Source organism: Chiloscyllium plagiosum, chromosome 24 (assembly GCF_004010195.1).
Source record: "Chiloscyllium plagiosum isolate BGI_BamShark_2017 chromosome 24, ASM401019v2, whole genome shotgun sequence".
NCBI classification, from domain to species: domain Eukaryota; kingdom Metazoa; phylum Chordata; class Chondrichthyes; order Orectolobiformes; family Hemiscylliidae; genus Chiloscyllium; species Chiloscyllium plagiosum.
This window is the reverse complement of record NC_057733.1, coordinates 1,861,841-1,880,527: the sequence shown is the minus strand read 5'-3', so window position 1 is coordinate 1,880,527 and position 18,687 is coordinate 1,861,841. Positions and strand designations below refer to the sequence as shown.

Sequence of the window (18,687 nt, the reverse complement as noted above, 5' to 3'; positions counted from 1 at the left end):
CACTTCATAATTCCCCTAATTTTGACAACCATCTACAGGCATAAGTTAGAAGTGTGATGGAATACTCCGTACCTGCCTGGATGCGTGCAACTTCAACATTATTCAAGAAGCTTGACACCATTCAAGACAAAGCAGTCCACTTGACTAGCACCACATCCACCACCTTAGACATTCACTTCCTTCCCCACCATTTCCAAGATTGCAGTAACTCACCAAGCCTCTTCTGACCAAACCTTCCAAACCTGTGATCTCTACCATCTAGATCGCAAGGCAGAAGATACATGGGAACACCACAATCTGCAAGTTTCTCTTCATGCTCCACACCATCCTGACTTGGAAATATATTGCTATTAGTCCTCTTTTGCTGTGTCAATCCTGTAACTCCCTTCCTAAGAGCACTGACGTTGTACTGCACCAGCTGGACTACAGCAGTCCAAGAAGGTGATGCACCACAATCTCTTCAAGGCAATTAGGGGTGGACAATAGGGACAGCGAGTGACGGCTATATCTGATTAAAGAATTAGAATAAACAATAGTAATCACGAATTAGAGGTTTTCTTTCTTTTGGTCTCAGGTCACTGGTTGAATTGAGCCCCTACTGTGACAGTTAAGTTGGCATATCCTGCAATTGACTCTGGAATCTTCCAGTTCTGTGTGGTTTAAAACATTGGATCATTTGTTTATAGGGATGCTGTCAAAGTAAGCTGGATGAATACCTGAGGAAGAATGGAATAGAAGAATGGTCTGATTGGGTTAGATGAGGTGATATAAGGCTGTAAAACGTATGAGAAGTCGACCAGTCAGCCCCATTGATTCTGCTCTGCCACTCAATGAGATCATGGCTGATCTGATAATGCTCAACTTCACTTTTGTGCCTTTTATCCATAATCTTCGATTCACCTACGGATTAAAAATCTGTCTATCTCTATAAACTTATGATCCAGCCTCAACACCCTTCTGTGGTAAAAGATTACACAGATTCACTACTCTCTGAAAGAAGAAAATCCTCCTTTTCTCTGTCTTAAATGTGCCATATTCTGAGATGCCTTCTGATCCTAGGCTCTTCTATGAGAGGAAACAGATCGTCAAGACCTCTAAGAAACCTATAGGATTCAATGAGGTTGTCTATTATTCTTCAAAATTCCAATGAGTCCAGGCTCAATCTACTCAACCTCTCCTCAGAAGACAGCTTCTCCATACCCGGTATCAGACCAGTGAATTTTCTGTGAACTGACTCCAATGCCAATGTATCTTCTTTCAGATAATAGGCCCAAAACTGTTCACAATATTCCAGCTGTTGCCTGACTAATGCCTTGTAAAAGTTTAGCAAAACCTTCCGATTTTCATATTGCATTCTCTTTGAAATAAAGGTCAACATTCCATATGCTTTCCCTATTACCCATTCCCCCTGAACTTGCTGGGGGAGGTTGGTATGGAGCATGGACTATTTGACCTGAATGTCCTATGTTGATACTATAAATACTAATTTTTTATGGTGTAAAACTTAGTCATGTTCAATCCAATCTCATAACTATACTGTCCAGAGGTTGCTAGTTATTCAGTCATGGTAATTTTGGTACCTGAGGTGAAAACTCATAATTCAGGTTCATTTTTCATCATAGCCTCTGGCACTCCCTCCCAGCCCAAATAAACATGTAAGGTTCGCTCACTTGAGTAGAGGCTTCTCAAGCTCGGGAGAAGGTCGTAAGCAGCTCAGGCAGGTGGCCATCAACAGGCAAGCTCGCTGCCAATTCTCCATGTCCGGATTCTTCCAGGTTTGGTTCACCACCTGGCAAAAGATCTCATTCCGGAGTGTGGGATTTGATATTCCTTTATGTGCAATAAAATTGCCAAGGAGGATTTCCTTCCTGTCATAGAGAAACTCAGCTTGCAGAAAGCGCAGAACCTAGCAAAAGAAAAGCAAAACTTCATTACTGTGTTCAGTGTGATGATATTGGAGTAATAGTCAGACCCTTACAGGCAGGACAACAGCATTATAAACACAGTCTATCTCCTACAATCAGACAAAGAAGCACTCTCACAGGTACAGTCTACAATGGCAAATGGCAGAGGAGACTATTACAAATTCAGACAGTTGCAGAGTTAAACCACTGCAGACAAAGTCAGAACACTGTTAATTTCATTAGAGTCAGACCATTACACATGGTTTCAGGACATTTGCTGACAGTGTTGCACTGTTACAGAAAATGTGGAGCTACAATCCCATAGGAAACCAGAGTAAAACAGAACATACAGATGGAAACACACTGTTATAAACAGTGAAAGGCATACTGTTAAAAACAGCAACACAATGCCACGGTGACTCAGTGGTTAGCACTGCTGCCTCACAGCATCACGGTTTGATTCCGGCCTCGGGTGACTGTGTGGAGTTCGCACATTCTCTCCATGTCTGTGTGGGTTTCCTCCCACAATCCAAAAGGTATGCAGGTTAGGTAAATAGGCAATGCTAAATTGCCCATAATGTTCAGCAAAGTGTAGGTTATGTGCATTGATCAGAGGGTAAATATAGGGTCTGGGTTACTCTTTGGAGGATCAGTGTGGACTTGTTGGGCCGAAGGGCCTGTTTCCATACTGTAGGGATTGTATGAATCTTTCTGACAAACAGAGATGACTGTAACTAGATACTGGTTGATGTTTGACTCTGTCACGCTCTACAACACTAACCAATGGAAATCTCTTGGTTCACAGCACTTTTAAAATTCAGAGTTTCAGATTTCTCACTGTGTTAAGAAATGCTTCCTAAAATCACTTCTGAATGGCCTGGCCTTTAATTCTAATAGGCGCTGGCTTGGACACCCTCAAAGGAAGCAACTGTTTCTCCCTATTTAGATTAGATTAGATTACTTACAGTGTAGAAACAGGCCCTTTGGCCCAACAAGTCCACACCGACCCGCAACCCACCCATTCCCCTACATTTACCCCTTTACCTAACACTACGGGCAATTTAGCATGGCCAATTCACCTGACCTGCACATCTTTGGACTGCGGGAGGAAACCGGAGCACCTGGATGAAACCCACGCAGACACGGGGAGAATGTGCAAACTCCACACAGACAGTCGCCTGAGTCGGGAATTGAACCGAGGTCTCTGGCGCTGTGAGGCAGCAGTGCTAACCACTGTGCCACCGTTCATGAATGTAAAATAATCAATTACATCACTCCTTAATAGCCAATTACCAATGGGTAATAAGTACCTAATCTGCAATACCTACATCCTTTGAATGAATAAAGAAAACTGTAATCTGTCACAATTGAACTAATGCCTGATTTTATTTTGCTGAAACTGCATTGCATTCTTGAGGTACAGTGCCTGCAAGTGAATGCAATACTTCAGACAGAATTTCTGAGTGAAGTTTTATTTTAATGGAAATGGGGATATGGGAATCACTGGGCCAGCAGTTATTGTCCATGCCTAATTGCCCTTGAGAAGGTGGTGATGGGCTGTCTTCTTGAACCATTGAAGTCCCGGTACTGTAGCTAGACCCACAATGTCATTAGTAATAGAATTCCAGGATTTTTACCCAGCCACCCATATGTGCCATATAAATCCAAGACAATGCCATTTCAGACAAGAACCTAACCACCGCTCCTTGATATTCAATGGTATCACCATCACTGGACCCCTTGCCACCAACGTCCTGGAGGTTGCCATTGGAAGAGTGAAGGACAGCCAATGTCTTACCACTTATTCAACAGTTAAAACAGGAAACTGCATAGGCCAATCAGTCTAATCCCATTGTTGGAAAACTGTTGGAAGCAATTCTGAGGGACAGAATTAATCTCCATTTGGAGAGGCAGGGATTAATCAAGAACAGTCAGCATGGTTTTGTTAAGGGGAGGTCATGTCTGATCAACTTGCTTGAGGGTGAAGGCAATGCATTTGATATGTTGACTTGGTCTTTAGCAAGAGTTTTGATTAGGTCCTACGTGGTAGACTGATAGCAAAGGTAATCAGGGAAATATAGCCAATTGGATACAAAATTACCTGAGAGCAGAGGATGATGGGGTGTTTTGTCTCTGGAAGCCCTTGTCCAATGGGGTTTGCAGGGATGAGTGTTGAGCCTTTGCAATTTTCTGCTTACTAGGATGATGCCTGGGATGGAGAATTGTAGTTATGAAGAAAGATTGGACAGTCTGTGTTGTTTTCATTGGAGCAGGGGTGATTGAGAGGGGACATGTTTGAGATTTATAAAATTATGAGGGTCATAGATAGGCCATCTTCCTATGTGCCAGGTTCATACTAACCAATGGAGAGTTTTCTCCCAATACCATTCTTTCCAGTTCTGTTAGAGCTACTTGATGACATACTCAATCGTATGCAGCCATGATGTCAAGGGCTGTCACTCTCACTTCACCTCTGGAATTCAGCTCTTTTATTCATGTTTAAAACAAGGCTGTAATGAGGTTAAGGGCTGAATGGCCCTGGCAGAACCCAAACTAGGCACCACTGAGCAGGTTATTGTTGAGCAGGTGCTGCTTGATAGCACTGTTGATAACACTTTTTACTGATGATCGAGAGTAGACTGATAGGATAATAATTGGCTTGGTTGGATTTGTCCTCCCTTTTGTGTATAGGATATATCTGGGCAATTTTCCACATTGTCCTTGTTTTTGCTGTGTTGGTACTGCTTGGCCAGGAGAGCAGCAAGTTCTGTAGCACAGGTCTTCAATACTATTGCCAGAGTGCTGTCAATACTCAAGGCATTTGCAGTATCCAGTGCTCCCAATCATTTCTTGATATCACATGGAGTGAATCAAATTGGCAAAAGATTGGCATCTATGAGTTTTTAAAATTCATTTACAGGATAAGGGTGTCACTGGCTAGCAGCATTTATTACCCATTCCTAATTGCCCAGAGGGCAGTTAATGGTCAACTATATTTGTGAACCAGATGGGTTTTTTGACAATTGATAATGGATTTATGATCATCATTAGACTCTTAATTCCAGATATTTGGGGCGAATTCAAATTCACCATCTGCCATAGTGGGGATTCAAACCTATGTTCCCCAGAACAGTATCTGGGTTTCTGAGTTAACAGGTCAGTGATAATACCACAAGGCATTGCCTTCCTTCATGGTACTGGTGACTGTCCCATCACTGAGGATGGGGATACTTGTGGAACCTCCTCCTCCAGTTAACTGTCCAACATCATTCATTCCTGGATGTGGTAGGACTGCATAGCTTAGATCTGACCCATTGGTTGTGGGATTGCTTAGCTCTGTCACTTGTTGCTTACGCTGTTTGATATGCAAGTAGACCTGTTTGGTAGCTTCCATCAAGTTTTTGACCTTGTGTTTAGAAATGTCTGTTGCATGCCTTTCTGTACTCTCAAACTAGCTTTGCTCCCTGACTTGATAGTCATGGTTGGGTGGGATGTAGGGTAGTCCATGAGCTTGCAGATTGTGTTGAAATTTGACTCTGCTGTTGCTGATGACCCACAGTACCACATGGATGTCCAGACTTGAGTTGTTAAATCTGTTTGAAGTTTATTCCATTTAGTATGGTGGTAGTGCCCCATTGTTATGGATCAGACCAGATCCCCTCAAAAATATTTTAAGAAGGTAGCCCAGACCCTAACTTCTTTTACTTTAAAGGCAGGTATGAAGTGGATATTCCAGATGTAATACAGCTGGTCAAACCACTCAGCTTTAAGCAAAACAGAATTTATTCAAACACTACAGTTGAAACACGAACAAAAGAAAATGGAATTTAGAATAACTTAACTATTGGAAAACTTAACTGAGCCAATTCAGCAACTTAGCCAAGGAACTGTTCCAATCCAGTAATATCATATAAACACACCCCTTGGCAAAAAGCTAAATTAAAACACTGATTCTTACAGGTAGGAGGGAACAACATCCAAAGAGATTTCCGAGCTGAAGCTGCAACCTTCCTGGGCTCCAGAATCTTGAGTGCCACAGCTAAACCAAACTAGACAAAATCTGAAATGGGAGAATTGGCCACCCTCCTGCCATTGTTAAACAAAGCTCTTCCCAGATCTTTAGCACCTCTGCCTTTACAACTTCTCTTAAAAAAAAGCCAAGGGCTCTTAATTCCAGATTTTTATTGAATTCAAATACCACCATCTGCTGCAGTGGGATCCAAACCTAGGTCCTTAGAACATTGTGGTAAAAACAATGACTGCAAATGCTGGAAACCAGATTCTGGAGTAGAGTGGTGCTGGAAAAGCACAGCATTTCAGGCAGCATCCAAGGAGCAGGAAAAAAAAAAATCGACGTTTCGGGCAAAAGCCCTCTATTCCCCTTATAACATTATGTCTGGATGACCGGATTAATAATTTAGTGACAATACCATTAGGCCATTGCCTCTCCTGAGGACTAAGATAAGGAGAAAATGAAAGGGTAGTGAATCTTTTGAATTCTCCTCTCAAGAGGGTTGTGGAACTCAGTACTTCAGTAAATTTAAAGTAAAGTTTGTTAGATTTCTGATTACCAATGAAATACAGGAATAGTGGATGGAGTGAAATGTTCAATCAGCTATGAATGTATTAAATGGAACAGCAGGCTCAATAGGCTGAATATCTTATTCTCGTTCCTATGCTCCGAACCTCTATCTCTTTGTCACCAGCTCTGTTCAGATGAAGGATAACATTCAATTAGCTTTTAGGATTGGTTTTTGTACCTGTCCATTAGCTTTTAATGACTTCTATACATTTACTCTGGATTCTCTCTGCTCCTCCACAGAATTGAGCTGTCAGCATTAATACTTGGAGTTATTTTTTCTTGGATCCAAGTCAGACGACTGCACTTCCCATATTGATATCCATTTGTTACCGTTTGGTCCACTCACTTAGTCTGTCCCTTGAGTAATCTTCTGTTCCCGGCTGCTTATCTTCCTGTTCCTTACAATTTAGTGTTATCTGCAAACTTGGACAAGTGACTGTCCATTCCTTCATCTAAGTCTCTATGGTATAATATAACAAAGCTAAAATCCTAATACAGATCCCTGGAGGACAACACATCCCTTCAAACTGATTACTAACTACTTATCCCTACTGCTTGTCCCCTATCTTCCAATAAAATAGTCATAACATTTCCTCCAATGGATTCCAAGATCTTGCAGCAAAACACATCCAATAATAATCTCATCACACTTCTGAGGCAGTGATCACTTTATCATTAACAGCTGCAATCAAGAAGCCCTCAAGTTAGGTTTTATTCTCAGCTGTGCAGGACTGTGTAACTTAATTGCACCTATGTTTCAACTCCAATTGAGTAATTTTAGCATATGATATCCTTTTACCAGTGTCAAGCTGTAAATCATTTGGAGGTAAATTATCACTTTAGACCTGCTCTGCTCACCTGTTGAATTAAGTTATGAGTTATGGGTTATTTATGAGTTTTGTATTATTGTATTTTATTTATTGCCACATATCTCAGAGGAAACAATGAAAAGTGCTTTGTCATCACAATCCAGCGCCAATTTGAGTTATAAGCAGAAGAAAAGGTTCAGAAATAGAGTTCATCTTATGTATAAAGGGTCTTGAAACACAGCTCCAGAGTTTTTGCAAGATCTCTGCAAGAAAATGAACTCCCCACGGTAATGGGATGATTAAGTGTTTGAAGTTCATTGTAGGAGAATAATGAAGAGAAGAATGAACTATCACAGTGTTCTGGTCATTGGAAAGGGGTGAGTTAATGAGTTTGTGAGTTCCTAACAGACAAAGAGCTTAGCAAATTGGTTGTAGACTGTACAAGCTGTTACGTACCAGTTTGAAGAGTTCCAGAGCTGCATGTTTCTCTGCTCCTTCCAGGTATGTGAGAGGCTGTTGTAGAGGTTGGTTCAATACCTGTAACTGAGGGACCTGCATAAGAACAAAATTCAACAGTAAGTTTATAAACAACATTCTGAGCATGTGAGGAGTTGCACTGCTTTCTTTATTTGCTTATATTTCTACAAATATCTGCTTTAAAGGGTGGTCTCTGGTAGAAGATTAAGATTACAGAAGCCAATTTCAATTGATCTTAGTCCTATCTTAACCCTATACTCCTTTGGAAAATAGCTCCCTTCTGGAAGTGTGGTAGTCGTGAATTTCTCTTCACTACAACGGGATGGTGGCACAGTGGTTAGCACTGCTACCTCACAGCGCCAGAGACCAGGGTTCAATTCCTGCCTCAGGCAACTGTCTGTGTGGAGTTTGCACATTCTCCCTGTGTCTGCATGGGTTCCCTCCAGGTGCTCTGGTTTCCTCCCACTGTCCAAAAGTGTGCAGGTTAGGTGAATTGGCTATGCTAAATTGCCATAGTGTTAGGTGAAGGTGTAAATGTAGGGGAATGGGTCTGGGTGAGTTGCTCTTCGGAGGGTCAGTGTGGACTTGTTGGGCTGAAGGGCCTGTTTCCACACTGTAAGTAATCTAATCTAATGATACTCATTTAATGAGCTAGTGAAGACACAATGGGCTGAATAGCCTCCTTCTGCACCATCAAACTTCTGCAATTCTGTAATTTGTGATTCTCTTAGCCCTATTTTAACTGGGAATGGTTACAAACACAAGTTATAGCATAGATACCAGACATGGAAAAAATGCAAAATGGATGAAATAGCCTGAGCTTGGAGTCAGGAAACTTAGACAGGGGTGTTTTGAATGTTAAGACAGTCATTGTTAATTTATAGGCAGGCTGAGCTCTTGAACAGTATCTGAAGTGTGGAAGATGCTTCTTATGGCCTTCAGATCCAACAGATGGATAACAAAAACAGAAATTGCTGGAAAAACTCAGCAGCTCTGGCAGCACCTGTGTGGAGAGAGTCAGAGTTAATGTTTGACATTAACCCTTCAGAACACAACAGTTGGTTCTATATTGCTTCAGAATTGAAATGTGGATATATTTTGGGGGGGGTTGAGAAATGGCTCATGCTCTTCCTATGCTTGTCTTGGGGAGTTTGGAGAAATGAGTTTTGATTATTTCCTATTTTTATCTGCTTCAGGAATGAACACAGCAGCCAATAGTATATGGCATTGGCAAATGAATTGTACAAACATTTTCTTTTTGAACTATATTCATACTGAGATTAATTAATTCACAGGATGTGGGAGTCACGTGCAAGACCGGCATTGATACCCATCCTCAGTTGCTGAGAGAAGATGGTGGGGAATTGCCCTCTTAAAGAATATGGAATCCCATACAAGGCATTTTCAGAGAGAAGCCGGAGATGTGTTGCTGGAAAAGCGCAGCAGGTCAGGCAGCATCCAGGGAACAGGAGAATCGACGTTTCGGGCATAAACCCTTCTTCAGGGAGAAGAGAGAAGTTAAGCATCAGCAATTGGGTACACTAACGATGTTGTATAGTTGTAACAAAATACAAGGTGCTCAGATGTGGGCGGCACGGTGGCACAGTGGTTAGCACTGCTGCCTCACAGTGCCAGAGACCCGGGTTCAATTCCCGCCTCAGGCGACTGACTGTGTGGAGTTTGCACGTTCTCCCCGTGTCTGCGTGGGTTTCCTCCGGTTTCCTCCCACAGTCACAAAGATGTGCAGGTTCAGGTGAATTGGCCATACTAAATTGCCCATAGTGTTAGGTAAGGGGTAAATGTAGGGGTATGGGAGGGTTTCGCTTCGGCGGGTCGGTGTGGACTTGTTGGGCCGAAGGGCCTGTTTCCACACTGCAATCTAATCTAATGACTTGTGGCCCTGCACAGCAAATGATCAGCAAATGTTCAAACCAACAAAACGATACATACTTCAATCCCACTCGATTGTGCTGTCAGTACCAGACATCTGCAAACCTGTCAGTACACTTAGTGTTCCCACCCTTTCCCATACCCTCCTTCAGCATCATTTACTATAAATGATGATATTCCTGAGTCCGACGAGCCAGAATCTTTAAGACACGCATCCTTTTCCATTGCTGCTTCATCAATGACTTTGATTCTGTTCTTCACTACTTCATTTCTCTCTCTCTCTCTTTCTTTATTCACTCATAGCATGGGACTGAATACAGAGTAAAGCTCTCCCTTTTCTTTCAAACTGAAAGCAAGGCCACCTCTATTCTTGCTGAAAGTAAACCTTCCTCTACACTGTCCCCATCAAATACTCCCAAGACACAAACAGCACAGGTTAGTCACAGAATTAAAGCTCCCTCCACATAGTCCCCATCAAACACTCCCAGGACAAGGTCAAAAATCACACAACACCAGGTTATAATCCAAAGGGTTTATTTGAAAACACTAGCTTTCAGAGAGCTGCTCCTTCATCAGGTGCTAGTGAGACAAGAAGATCTTAGACACAGAATTTATAAGGAAAAGACCTTTTCATTATGAATTCTGTGCCTAAGGTCTTCCTCTCCTACTAGCACCTGAAGAAGAAGCAGTGCCCCGAAAGCTAGTGTTTTCAAACATATGTCTTTGGTTGCGAATCCGATCATGTCGAATGGATCAGTCGGAATGACAGAGGCAATGAGGAATTTACAGGAGCTCAGGGGTGTGTTATAGATGGCAGTGAAAGGAAGGGAGAAAAGCCACAGATACAGTCAGATAGATGGGCTAACTCCAGGAAAGGTAAGAGAGGGAGGTGGGTAGTGTAGGAGTCTTCTGTGGCTATACCCATTTCAAACAAGTATGCTGTTTTGGAAAATGTAGGGAGTGATGGATTCTCGGGGGAACGTAGTATGAACAGCCAAGTTTCTGGCATCGAGACTGGCTGTAATGCAATGAGGGATACGGCCGGTTCCAAGAGATCGATTGTGTTAAGGGACTCTCTAGTCAGAGGCACAGACAAGACATTTATGTGGCCAGCAATGAAAATCAGAATGGTGTGTTACCTCCCTGGTGCCAGGGTCAAGGGTGTCTCCAAGAGGGTGCAGAATGTTTTCAAGGTAGAGAGGGACCTGCAGGAGGTCATTGTACACATTGGAACCAATGACATAGGAAGGGAAAAGAATGAAATTCTAAAGGGAGAACACAGAATGTCAGGCAGGAATTTGAAAAGGAGGTCTTTGAGGGTTAGGAGGACATAGCAGATGAATGTGTGGCTGAGGAGCTGGTGCATGGGGGAAGGGTTCACATTTTTGGGTCATTGGAACCTCTTCTGGGGTAAAAGTGACTTGTACAAGAAGGATGGATTGCATCTGAATTGGGAGGGGACTAATATACCGGCAGAGAGATTTGCTAGAACTGTTCGGGGGAGGGGGTGAGAGAGCCTGGATAGAGGGAGATAGTGAGGAAATACATCAATCAGAAACTGGTACAGTTGAGACAGAAGTGAGTCAAACAGTCAGGGCAGGCTGGAATGAAGCAGAGAACAAGGTAAGACTGATAAATTAAATTGCATTTATTTCAATGCAAGAGGCCTGACAGGGAAGGCAGATGAACTCAGGGCATGGTTAGGAACATGGGACTGGGGTATCATAGCAATTACAGAAACATGGCTCAGGGATGGACAGGACTGGCAGCTTAATGTTCCATGATACATTGGAATGATAGAAAGGGAGACATTGGGAAGAAGGGGGAGTCGTGTTTTTGATAAGGGATAGTGTTGCACCTGTACGTATGGAGGATATTCCAGGAAATACTTTCAGAGAAGTTATTTGGGTGGAACTGAGAAATAAAAAAGGGATGATCACATTTTTTGGGAATGTATTAATAGTCAGTAGGAAATTGAGAAACAAATTTGTAAGGAGATTTCAGTTATCTGTAAGACTAATAGGGTGATTACAGAAGGGGATTTTAACTTTCCAAACATAGACTTGGGCTGCCAAGTGTTAAGGGTTTAATTGGAGAGGAATTTGTTAAGTGTGGACAAGAAAATTTTATGATTCAGTATGTGGATGTATCTACTAGAGAAGGTGCAAAACTTGACCTACTCTTGGGAAATAAGGCAGGGCAGATGACTGAAGTGCCAGTAGGGGAGCACTTTGGGGCCAGCAGCCATAATTCTATTAGTTTGAAAATACTGCTAGGAAAGGATAGACTGGATCTAAAAGTTGAAGTTCTAAATTGGAGAAAGGCCCATTTTGACCGTATAGGGCAAGAACTTTTAAAAGCTGATTGGGGGCAGGTAAAGGGAAGGCTGGAAAATGGGAAGCCTTTAGAAATGAGATAATGAGAGTCCAGAGATAGTGTATTCCTGTTTGAGTGAAAGGAAAGGTTGGTAGGTGTAGGGAATGCTGGATGACTAACGAAATTGAGAGTTTGGTTAAGAAAAAGGAGCGATCGAGTGAATTCTTAGAGTATAAAGGCAGTAGGAGTATACTTAAGAGGGAAATCAGGAGGGCAAGAAGGGGACATGAGGTAGTTTGGCAAATAGGATTAAGGAGAATCCAAAGGGTTTTTATAAATACATTAAGGACAAAACCGTAACTATGGACAGAATAGGGCCCCTCAAAGATCAGCAAGGCAGCCTTTGTGTGGAGCCGCAGGAGATGGGGCAGATAATAAATGGGTTTTTTGCATTAGTGTTTACTGTGAAGAAGGACATGGAAGATATAGAATGTAGGGAAGTAGATGGTGATGTCTTGAAAAATGTCCGTATTACAGTGGAGGAGGTGCTGATGTCTTGAAATGCATAAATCCCCAGGACTTGACCAGGTGTGCCCTTGAATTCTGTGGAAAATGAGGAAAGTGAATGCTGTGCCTCTTGCTGAGGTATTTGTATCATCGATAGTCACAGATGAGGTGCTGGAAGAGTGGAGGTTGGCTGACATGGTGCCACTGTTTAAGAAGGGTGGTAAGGACAAGCCCGGGAACTATAGACCGGTGAGCCTGATGTCGGTGGTGGGCAAGTTGTTGGAGGGAATCCTGAGGCGCAGGTTGTACATGGTATTTGGAAAGGCAAGGACTGGTTCAGGATAATCAACATGGCTTTGTGCGTGGGAAATCATGTCTAACGAACTTGATTGAGTTTTTTGAAGAAGGAACAAAGAGGATTGATGAGGGCAGAGTGGTGGATGTGATTTATATGGACTTCAGTAAGGCGTTCGACAAGGTTCCCCATGGGAGACTGGTTAGCATGATTAGATCTCTTGGAATACCGGGAGAACTGGCCATTTGGAAATAAAACTGGCTCAAAGGTAGAAGACAGAGGGTGGTGGTGGCATGATGCTTTTCAGACTTGAGGCCTGTGACCAATGGAGTGACACAAGGATCGGTGCTTGGTCTACTACTTTTTTGTCATTTATATAAATGATCTGGATGTAAACATTGGAGTTAAAGTTCGTAAGTTTGCAGATGACACCAAAATTAGAGGTGCAGTGGAAAGTGAAGAAGGTTACCTCAGAGTACAAAGGGATCTTGATCAGATGGGCTAGTGTGCTGAGGAGTGGCAGATGGAGTTTAATTTAGATAAATGCCGGGTGCTGCATTTTGGAAAAGCAAATCAGAGCAGGACTTATACACTTAATAATAAGTTTCTAAGGAGTGTTGCTGAACAAAGAGACCTTGGAGTGCAGGTGGATAGGATAGTGAAGAAGGCGTTTGGTATGCTTTCCTTTATTGGTCAGAGTATTGAGTACAGGAGTTAGGAGGTCATGTTGCAGCTGTTCAGAACCACTGGTTAGACCACTGTTGGAATACTGTGTGTAGTTCTGGTCTCCTTCCTATCGGAAGGATGTTGTAAAACATGAAAGGGTTCAGAAAAGATTTGCAAGGATGTTGCCAGGGTTGATTAGATTAGATTAGATTACAGTGTGGAAACAGGCCCTTCGGCCCAACAAGTCCACACCGACCCGCCGAAGCGAACCCACCCATACCCCTACCCCTACATTTACCCCTTACCTAACACTACGGGCAATTTAGCATGGCCAATTCACCTGGCCCTGCACATCTTTGGACTGTGGGAGGAAACCGGAGCACCCGGAGGAAACCCACGCAGACACGGGGAGAACGTGCAAACTCCACACAGTCAGTCGCCTGAGGCGGGAATTGAACCCGGGTCTCTGGCGCTGCGAGGCAACAGTGCTAACCACTGTGCCACCGTGCCGCCCACTTGGGGAATATGAGCTACAGGGAGAGGTTGAACAGACTGGGGCTCTTTTCCCTGGAGTGTCGAAGGCTGAGGGGTGATGTTATAGAGGTTTATAAAATCATGAGGGGCATGGATAGGATAAATAAACAAAGTCTTTTCCCTGGGGTGGGGGATTCCAGAAGTATAAGGCATAGGTTTAGGATGAGAGAGGAAAGATATATAAGGGACCTTAGGGACAAAGTTTTCACGCAGAGGGTGGTGCATGTATGGAATAAGCTGCCAGAGGAAGTGGTGGAAGCTGGTACAATTGCAGCATTTAAAGGGCATCAGGATGAGTAAATGAATAGGAAGAGTTTAGAATGATATGGGCCAAGTGCTGGCAAATGGGACTAGATTAGGTTGGGATAGCTAGTCAGTATGGACGAGTTGGACCAGAGGGTCTGTTTCTGTGCTGTACATATCTATGACTCTAAAGAAACTTGTTGAACTATAACCTGGTGTCGTGGGATTTTTGACTTGTCCGCGCCAGTCCAACACTTACACCTGCACATCATGACTCCCAGGCCAGGTAAAGCATGGGGTTAGCTGCCTCAACACTGTCTGAACAACATTCCTTAACTCCAATACTATGGGAACATCATCACAACACAACATAATTTTCAAACCATTTTCCTCCTAGCATTTCCTTTCCCTGGAAAGATCAATTTACTGCTGGATCAGTGTTTGTTTTATCTGCAATCCAGCTAGAGTGGATTTATTGCTGTAATCCTGGTTGTACTGACTGCCATATACAGAGATGTATGAAGCATATTAGTAACCAGCAGGACGTGATCATCAAATACCCAATTGCGGTGTTAAACATTCCATGGTTTCCTTGCTCAGAAATCAAGATAAAATTTATTGCTCAATGAGTCTATGCCCTACCATAAACAGAATATTTCAGCCACTTTTATAAATCTTATTGAATTGTCGATTATGCATTAACTCTCAGAGTCATTCTGGCACAATAGAAGGCCACCCGGCCTATCAAGTCACCCCCTGCTATTCTCCTACAAAACAGAGATACTACTTTGGATATATAGATTCATACAACACAGAAATTTTGTGGATGGGAGCAAGGAGGGGGTCTCAACTCCCATTTGTGATGCATTAGGAGAGAGCTGTTGTAATCATTTGATTTGTTCAGCTTTACCTATTCATTGCACTTTCCTCCACAAACTATAGATCCATGCTTGAAATAACTCCACAGAAGCCAGCATCCCATCACCAAGAGACCTTTTCTTTACACATGGCGGAGAGTCTTTGACACTGATTCAGGTGGACTAAGCTTGGCCTTTTCTCTCTGGAGAGAAGGAGGAAGAGAGGTGACCTGATCGAGGTATACAAGGTAGTGAGAGGCATGGATAAAGTCAATAGCCAGAGACATTTCCCCAGGGCAGGATTGATTGGGACGAGGAGTCATAGTTTTAAGATATTAGGAGGAATGTATAGAGGAGACGTCAGAGGTAGGTTCTTTATGCAGAGAGTTGTGAATGCATGGAATGCGTTGCCAGCGGTGGGGTGGAAGCAGAGTCATTAGGGACAGTTAAGCAACTGCTGGACAGGCACATGGACAGCAGTGAGTTGAGGGGTGCGTAGATTAGGTCATTTTATTTTACATTAGGAGTAATCCTCGGCACAGCATTGTAGGCCAAAGGGCCTGTTCTGTGCTGTACTTTTCTATGTTCTATGATTCACATTCCTCAGAGCCAGCTCTCAGTAAGCAGAACCTCGAGACTCCCTACTGAGGCTATTAATTTGGTTATGTTCCATGAGGTCCACCTGGCTGACTTCATGACAATGCCCTCTGAGTCTGAGGGCATAGCTTGGTTCTTTTTTTTTGTAGCTCCTCCTGGGACGTATCACTGGTTCAGGTCCCTCCAACTCTGCCTTGATATGCATGGCATGTAACTCACCTCTTGCTCCTCAGGTGTTCTCGAAGAAATTAATTCTCCCCTTCAATGATTATACCATCTTCTTTTTGAGCTATACCTGTATTGCCTCAGTGGATGAGTCTTCCAGTATTATTCTGAGTGGAGATGTGACAGTGACCCTGATCAGGAATGCAACTCCTCCACCTCTTTTACCTTCCTTTCTATCTCGCCTCAAACAACAAAACTCTGAAACACTGAGCAGCCAGTCCTGTCCCTCTCTCAACCAAGTCTCTGTAATGGCCACAATATTATAGTCCTATGTACTGATCCAGGCTCTAAACTCATCTACCTTACCTATAATACTTTGCATTGAAATAAACACACTTCAGTCCATTAGTACCATCATGTTCATTTGCATGTCTCTGCCTGTCCTACCTTTCCATCTTAACAGTCCTAACATTTTCCTTCCACTTCCTGACTTATTGCTCTGCTTCCTAGCCATCTGCCACTTTAGTTTCAACTCTCCTGAATAGCACTAACAATGCTCTTTTGTTTCCTCATCACCATCAACTGTTTTAATTTTTCCAGGATCAGATCTTTTTAAGACCACAGTCTGATATTGTCAGTGGTGAGTGGAAGAGTGTTTAGAAAACTTAAAACCAGAACAGACCATTCCAATGGTGACACCATTGGTGGTGTATCTGCTACTTGGCCTTCTGGGTGGTATTTCAACTGAGATTTTGTGCACTCAGAATGAGAGCCCACTGCTGAATTTGACCTGAAGCTATCGGTGGCATGGCCTTGTCTTCTTTAAGTAATCCAGGGATTTGTGGTCCATTACTATTACAAATTTATGACTGCAAAGGTATTGGCAGAACTTTCTCACTCCAAAGATGACTGTCAAACTTTCGTTCTCTATCTAGGTATAATTGCACCCTACATCAACCAAACTCCAGGAAGCAAGCACGATTGGGTGTTCCTCTTCATTGGGCCTTCTGTAAACCAAGACTACCCCAATATTGTACGGGTAGGCATCGCATGTTATCACCAGATCTCGCCTTGGATCAGAGTGTGCCAACACTCTACTTGATGATAGTGGCTTCCTCAATTCCCTAAAGGTTACTTCTTGGCTACAAGACCATTTCCAAGGCTCACACTCTTTAACTAGCAGGTGCAAGTGTGCCAGGATGGAGGCCTGGTTATACATGAACTTTCAGTAATCATCAATCCAAGGAAAGACCTAAGCTCCAGTGCAGATGTGGGAACTGGGACACCTTTGATCTCCCTCACTTTATCTTTCAACGGGTGTTACCTGGTCTTGTCAACTCTGTAGCTCTAGTCATCTGGGGTGCCTGGAACACACATCTTTCCCTTGTTCGGCATAGGCCACCTGGGAGAAACATCTAAGGACTATCTCTTAAGTTCTCTAAGTGCTCTTATTGGTCTTTCCTAGCCTGTCATTCAGATAAATGGCGACCTGGGTAAATCTTGTAAAATCTTCTCCATCATCCAATGAAAAATGACACTGGTCGATGTTACCCCAAATGGCAGACTTGAATGTTGGTATGAACCCTTATGGGTTTTAATTGTAGCATAGAGGGAATCCTCAACTAACCGTAACTGCCAGTATGTATGGCTCATGTTCAGCTTCATGATGAACAGACACCCCACTAGCTTTGTGTATAAGGCCTCTATGCGAGGAATTGATTATTTATCCAGCTATGAGAAGCAGAATATCATTTGCTTAAAATTCCCACAAAAGTGAACCAACTCATCGGGCTTCCAAATGTTTGACTAGTGCTACCCACTGTCGGCAAACTGCACTGGTTTGATGATTCCTTCACTTTCCAACCTCCTGATTTCTGTCTCTACTTTTGCCCCTAGGGCAAATAGCACTGGGCGGGCCTTGCAGAATTACAGAATTGCTTCCTGATCAACGTGCAAGGTGGCCTTGGCTCCTTTGACAGTCATTAGACCTTCCTGAAAAACGTCCAGGTATTTATAATTAGGACTTCACTCAGGCAGCCATTTTCTAATCAAAAAAATGTTGAACAAATCATTGTGAATCTTTTGCAACCAATTTCACTCCATCAGGCTTGGGTCCAAGCCTTTTACTATAAGCAGTAGTAACTGAACCAGGTGCTTCTCATATGGGACCAGAACCGAAGTTTTACGGTTAATCTGGAAAGGTTCCCCAATATAGTCCTCAGCCTGGCCAAGGTCTTACGCAAACCCTTAGGTTTGAGTCCAGAGCAAATTTTGTTAAAGACAGGTTTTGCAATCACTGATGCAGGTGCACTGATATTAACGTTCACTTGAACCATGTGATCACTTAACCAGCCATTTGGTTCAGCTTTGGGTGTTCAATTTAACTGTTTCAGGCCAGATGTACAAGAGCTTTCCAGGGTGTGCACTCTCCTAGATACCGGCCTGTGAGTTCTCTTACTCAGTTCAGGCCTAGAACATAGAACATAGAACATAGAAGAATACAGCGCAGTACAGGCCCTTTGGCCCTCGATGTTGCGCCGATCCAAGCCCACCTAACCTATACTAACCCACTATCCTCCATATACCTATCCAATGCCCGCTTAAATGCCCATAAAGAGGGAGAGTCCACCACTGCTACTGGCAGGGCATTCCATGAACTTACGACTCGCTGACTGAAGAACCTACCCCTAACTTCAGTCCAATATCTACCCCCCTTAATTTAAAGCTATGCCCCCTTGTAATACCCGACTCAATACGCGGGAAAAGGTTCATACTGTCGACCCTATCTAACCCCCTAATCATCTTGTACACCTCAATCAAGTCACCCCAAACCTTCTTTTCTCTA

The 18,687-nt window shown here is 43.1% G+C and overlaps 1 protein-coding gene across 1 annotated transcript in view; it reads right to left on the bottom strand.

Moving 5' to 3' along the window:
• The window catches only part of LOC122562332 (unconventional myosin-XV-like), a 447,653-nt gene that overhangs the window by 174,650 nt on the left and 254,316 nt on the right, over window positions 1–18,687 (bottom strand). The window contains exons 26-27 of the mRNA XM_043715207.1: window positions 7,752–7,847; window positions 1,671–1,906 (exon numbers count right to left, since the gene is read on the bottom strand). Of these exons, the coding sequence (XP_043571142.1) occupies window positions 1,671–1,906; window positions 7,752–7,847 (332 nt within the window). The remainder of the gene's footprint in view (window positions 1–1,670; window positions 1,907–7,751; window positions 7,848–18,687) is intronic.